The sequence below is a fragment of the Bison bison genome, unplaced genomic scaffold (assembly GCF_000754665.1).
Source record: "Bison bison bison isolate TAMUID 2011002044 unplaced genomic scaffold, Bison_UMD1.0 scf7180017864096, whole genome shotgun sequence".
Classification (NCBI taxonomy): domain Eukaryota; kingdom Metazoa; phylum Chordata; class Mammalia; order Artiodactyla; family Bovidae; genus Bison; species Bison bison.
The window spans coordinates 39,016-45,214 of record NW_011494668.1 but is presented as its reverse complement, the minus strand read 5'-3'; the positions used below and the strand labels follow the sequence as shown (position 1 = coordinate 45,214).

General features: G+C 40.7%; 1 protein-coding gene across 1 annotated transcript in view; it reads left to right on the top strand.

Annotated features, from left to right (window-relative positions):
- The first annotated feature begins 738 nt into the window (after positions 1-738).
- Positions 739-6,199, top strand: part of LOC104987503 (tripartite motif-containing protein 43B-like) — a 35,051-nt gene continuing 29,590 nt past the window's right edge. The window contains 5 exon segments of the mRNA XM_010838475.1: positions 739-1,140; positions 2,285-2,380; positions 3,289-3,357; positions 5,315-5,417; positions 5,420-5,544. Of these exon segments, the coding sequence (XP_010836777.1) occupies positions 739-1,140; positions 2,285-2,380; positions 3,289-3,357; positions 5,315-5,417; positions 5,420-5,544 (795 nt within the window).

Here is a 6,199-nt window from a genome sequence, read left to right as displayed (position 1 = left end):
ATCTATTTCCTATGAAATAGGTCCCATCTGATCATGGGACCAGATGCCATGATCTTCGTTTTCTGAATGTTGAGCTTTAAGCCAACTTTTTCACTCTCCGCTTTCACTTTCATCAAGAGGCTTTTTAGTTCCTCTTCACTTTTTGCCATAAGGGTGGTGTCATCTGCATATCTGAGGTTATTGATATTTCTTCCTGCAATCTTGATTCCAGCTTGTGTTTCTTCCAGTCCAGCATTTCTCATGATGTACTCTGCATATAGGTTAAAGAAGCAAGGTGATAATATACAGCCTTGACGTACTCTTTTCCTATTTGGAACCAGTCTGTTGTTTCATGTCCAGTTCTAACTGTTGCTTCCTGACCTGCATACAGATTTCTCAAGAGGCATGGATACATATCCATTAACTGCTATCACTGGCAGAAGGATAAGGAGGGTTGTTTTAGGTGGAATATGAACAAGACTCTGTGGCAGAGGATTGTGTCAGAAATGGATGAGAGCTGAATCCCTGATGGAAAAGCTGTGTCTGACAGTATCCTGACTGTCAGGAGGGCACTTGATTACCCAGCATCCTCTTTCCATTGCATGCAATACATCACCTGTCCTGCTCTATACACTAACATGTTGCTATGAGTGGGAAGTAAGTCTCATGCCCCTTGATACTGTCTGTGGTTTTTAAAAGGCACTCTTAGAGCCCACAGCAACATAATGTTCTTTCTTTTTTCTTTTCTCTTTCAGAAACATGAGTTCCAAAAGCCTCTGGAATGAAGTCACCTGTTCCATGTGTGTGAAGTGTTTCATAGACCTGGTCACGCTGGGCTGTGGGCACAGGTTCTGCATGCTGTGTCTCTGTCTCTACTTGGAGGAAGGCCAACGGCCTCCTTGCTACCCTATGTGCAGGGAAACACCCCATCAACTGAACCTGAAAGCCAACACCAATTTGAGGAAACTGGTACTTCTTGCCAGACAGAAAGGACCTTGTGACTTACCACATCCTGAAGAAGAGATATGTGAAATATACAGATATATCAAGAACTTCTTCTGTAGAGTCACCAAGGATGTGCGTTGTTCACTCTGCTGTATGTCTGAGCAGCAGGGTGCTCCCAGGCATGGTTCCCTTCAGTGGACGGCTGAGGAATACCAGGTAAGCAAGGGCTAAGAGGGAAGTTTGAATCTGGGGGACTTTCTGTCTGAGAGTGAATGCTAAAGAAAATGAAGATAGCTTCCTTGGTGGCTCAGACAGTAAAAGCATCTGCCTACAATGTGGGAGACCCGGGTTTGATCCCTGGGTTGGGAAGATCCCCCTGAGAAGGAAATGGCAACCCATTCCAGTACTCTTGCCTCGAAAATCCCATGGACGGAGAAGCATGGTAGGCTACTGTCTGTGGGGTCACAAAGAGTCGGATACGACTCACTGACTTCACTTTCATTTCACTTTCATTCTTCACTCATGTCAAAAATAAAGCAGAGACTAAGTAGCGTTGTGGCCCAGGTCCTAGGATAAACTATTTAAGAAAGGACATCCTCAATCTTAAGCAGTTAAGGTTTTACATTATAAATTCTTACAATTCAAGCTGATGGTGAGGATGAGGTTAATTGTGTTTGGATTTGTGCTAAGTCTGTGTGAGACCAAGGTGGGCAAACTTGCTAATTTCAGTGAGCCTTGTGCCCTGCACGTGCATAGTGATTACTGTGTGTGAGTGCAATAGTCTAATCTAAGAGAGTCTAATCAGAAACCCTGCCTTTTAGCTGGAAGAACAGAGTAGTAGGAGATGAGAACTAGCAGCAGGACAACTGAAATCTGAGATGGAATTTGCATGATAAAAATTGGCGAGGTGAAATAAAGTTCGAGAGCCAGTTTTCTCTATGGAGAAGCACCCTTTTCAACGTTTTCTCTCTTCTCTAGTTATAAACATCCTACACAGTAGCCTTGTTTTTTAGTCACTCAGGCATGTCTGACTGTTTTGCAACTCTCTTGACTGAGCCTGCCAGGCATTTCTGTCTATGGTATTTCCCAGACAAGAGTATGAGAATGAGTGTGTCCTTCTCCAGGGGATCTTCTCTACCCAGGGCTCAAACCTGCATCCCCTGCATTGTCAGATGGATCCTTTACCACTGAGCCACCAGGGAAGCCCACACAGTAGATACTTGGGCTTCAAAGTGAAAGAAAATGGACACTGTCCCTTCTCCAGCGATCACCTGTTATTCTCTGCTATCCTTCTTACTCTAGGATCTGAAAAATTTCACTACCAACTTCTCTGATAATCAAACTGTTGGTTCTTTTGCAGCAAAAGCTTCTGAACATAATGAGGTCTGTGTGGAAAAAGATACAAGAAAATAAAATAAATCTGAACAGAGAAACCAACAAAATCAGAACATGGGATGTAAGCACGAAATTCTATTTCATTCAGCACAAACGTGGGACACATGATGTTTACTCTAAACCTATGTTTGAACTAAATATTCTAATGTTCATGTTTCAATATGGGTGGCCAACCAATTACAAAAGGCTTTCCTGTAATCATGTGGAACGGAGTCCATCCCTTTGTAGGATTTCTTTCTAAAATCAAAATATCAAGCTGAAAGATCTTACTTCCTAGCTAACACCATAACATACCAACGGTTATAGAAAAATCACAGTCATAATTTGTCAATGAGATAAACCAGGGCTTCTCACAGGGAAATTTTTTGAAACTTCAGGAAGACAGCTCTAACTATTTGGATAGAAAAGGACAAATTGAAGTTGGAAATATCTGCGGGTGCCAGGCAGGTAAACATGTGAGAGTTGAAGACTATAAACTAGAGGAATCATGTGAATATTGAGATTCTACAGAGTTCATGTAGGTTGACACATGTATTTCATTAGAGACGCAGAGCTGAGAGATATGGCTGGAAATGGAGGATAGATGAGATTCAAACGTGACCTAAATTCATCGCAGAGAAATTTGGATCTATCATTTGTTGATTCAAAAATGTGAATTGAGCACCCTACATAAAAGTGGTGAAATAGCAGTATATCTAGATTCTCGAGTAAGTAAACATTTAATGATGTGAAATATATAAACGAGCAATATTAAAAGACACTTCTCACCACCATAAAGAAAATTTAAATTGGGCTGTGTGAATGACAAGGAGATATAACAAAATTATCTCAATTATTCACAGATGATATACTTAAGGTTATAGTTTACAATGTTTGTTCTTTGAAACATTGAGTTGCAGATATGTCATGATAACTGTTCTAAGTCAGTGTAGAAATAGATGAAAGGAACAGATTTCCTTGTACTTACAGATCAAATGGAGTAATGGAGAGAGTCGATTGACAATTCTATACATAACATTTGTGGCACGATCCATTGTGGTAAGTACTTTTGAGAATAACAGCAAGAAAGCTAAGTAATAAAATTTTGTAATTTTATTTAAAAAATTAATTTTGACAAAATTGAATTTTACATATGATCAGAAAAGATTTACTAAGCAAGATCACGTTTCGGCAGAGATTTGCTTGAGGGTAGAAGTCAGGGAAGGGGGCTTTCTGCAGAAGGAGGTTTTTAGGGAGAGAGAACTGAATCAACATGTCCCAAACTAAACTTACACTTTCCCACAGCACACCTGCCATTGTTCACTCTATCGTGTCAACCTTGATACAAAGGGAAATGAGAGAGCTTAGAGACATTGGAAGCCAGATCTGAAAGTTGAGAAATTCTTAAAGGAAAGTTTAGGAAACAATTGCCCACAGATAATGAGAAATGATAGAATTCAAGAGATATTCTTGATGGTAGAGAAATGTCAAAAAACAGGAAGCACTTGATGTGTAATGTTAAGAGGATAAAATTTAAAACCTGAGACCTAGTTTCTGCTCTGAAGGTGGGGCATCATTGAGGATAGAAACAAGGAGGAAGTGTGATTTTGTGTTAAGAAAATATTAGAGTTTGAGACTGTGAAACTGAGTTTCTGGCAGGTATTCTAACACAAATAGGTAGTATGCAACTGGGTGAACGAGGATGGACCTTGTGTGAAAGACTTGGTCTGGACAGGAACATTTCACAGTTTTCTGCATATTCTAGGCATAAGATGGAGATCACAGTAGTGTTTTAATGATGAAAAGAAAAACATTTTTACATCAGGAGATAACTGGAGGAATCTCTGTATTAACGGGTTGTCAATCAGGGAAAGAAGAACTGGTTAAAGTAGACTGATAGAGGGAAACAAGAGAAGGGGGTTTGTTTGAAGCTCAAGGTGTATAGGTTTAATAAAGAAAGGATTGGGGTAACAGGAAGAAGTTCTTAGAAACACGCAGAGTGAAAACTATGGGGACTCAGCAAAGGAGGTTCCTGATAAGAGGAATGTGGTTACATTAATAAAGATTGAGTTCCACAAATGAGTACTGTGAACATACACTCATGATCAAAAAATCTGCCCACTGAAAGTAAAGGCAATACAAGAGAGAATCCAGTGAAGACTTTGGTCAATGGTATATGTCTTGTTTTTCTTAAGTATGAATCATTTTTAAAGTTTAAAGGAAAGAAGGAAAATAGACAGTGGGAAAAAAAAAGGAGATGATGGGAATTAAGACTAGAAGGTAGTTGTCTGTTGACTGGTGTCTCTTAGGATAGGGTGGAAGCCAGTTAAGGTGTGGAGTGTTCAGCATCAGACAGGGAAGTCAAGCTACACTCAAGTGTATGAGGTTCTGCTTTGCATGCAGTTTGTGGACCCGAAAGTAAATAGTTTACAAAGATGTTATCTAGTTCTCTGAATATTTGCTATTATTTCTTTATAGCAAAGAGTCAGTCTACAGGCAAATATGTGAGGGTAAGATAGACTCAGTAGTTTTAGTCATTAGTGTACCCCATATATTATATAAAACAATTATTAAATCACAAATTCACATTTTTAAGAAGTGTGGATATTTGTGGCAGTGTTTAGAGTCAAAATGTTGATTTCAGGTTCAATGAAATAAAAAGCAACTGTGTGTTAAGTAGTTTCAGTCGTGTTCGACTTTGTGCCATCCTATGGACTGTGTGGCCTGCCAGGCTCCTCTGTCCATTGGGATTCTCTAGGCAAGAATACTGGAGTGAGTTGCCATGCCCTCCTCCAGGGGACCATCCCCACTCAGGGATTGAACCTGTGTCTCTTACATCTCCTGTATGGCAGGCAGCTTCTTTACCACTAGAGCCACCTGGAAATGCTCCCCTCACCCCTAAAAAAAGGATTCCTAGATATTTTTTTTAATGAACATACCCAAATTTCTAAATGTTGGAAGATAAATAGTGGGTAACAGTCATGGATGTGACCTGATTAATTCATTGTCACCCCAGAGCTATGTGAGTATGTGGAAGAAGATGAAACACACTGAATATTGGAAGGTGTTTCACTTAGTCTACCATGAAGAGAAGCATCATTTAGAGAAAACGAAGAGGAAAGTGAGGAGATTTTTCAACAACTCAAAGAAAGTCAACACAATATGGACCTGAAGCAGAAACTTTGAGGGCAGATATATGAGGAGCTCAAGGAATTGTGCCATAAGCCAGACATGGAGCTGATCCAGGTAAGGACAGAGAACTGGAGAGTCATGGTGTTCCCTGGATAATACCCACCTCTTCTTTGCCTTCCATCTAGTGTCTGAAATCATGTTTTCTGTTGCTGTGATAAGAGTTTTATCAGTCCAAGTAATGCTAATGACCAAGAGCCTTTTTGGCCAAACACAAGAACTGCAAAGCTTCATGGAGAAGTAGGCAAGAAATCGAGAATAATTCTTCTTAAATTCTCCTAATATACATTTGATTACTGAACAACTGCCTCAGAGAAGGTGTTAAAAGATGTATGGATTGGTACCTGGACCTGCAATAATGAGAAATTTGGGAATCCCTATAACTCGTTTCCCCTCCTGTTTCTGTGTGCTGCTGCTGCTAAGCTGTTGCTAAGTCACTTCAGTCATGTCCGACTCTGTGTGACCCCATAGCTGCAGCCCACCAGGCTCCCCCATCCCTGGGATTCTCCAGGCAAGAGCGCTGGAGTGGGTTGCCATTTCCTTCTCCAATGCACGAAAGTGAAAAGTGAAAGTGAAGTTGCTCAGTCGGGTCCGACTCTGTGTGACCCCATGGACTGCAGCCCACCAGGCTCCTCTGTCCCTGTGATTTTCCAGGCAAGAGTACCGGAGTGGGGTGCCATTGCCTTCTCCGCTGTTTCTGTGTACATGATAC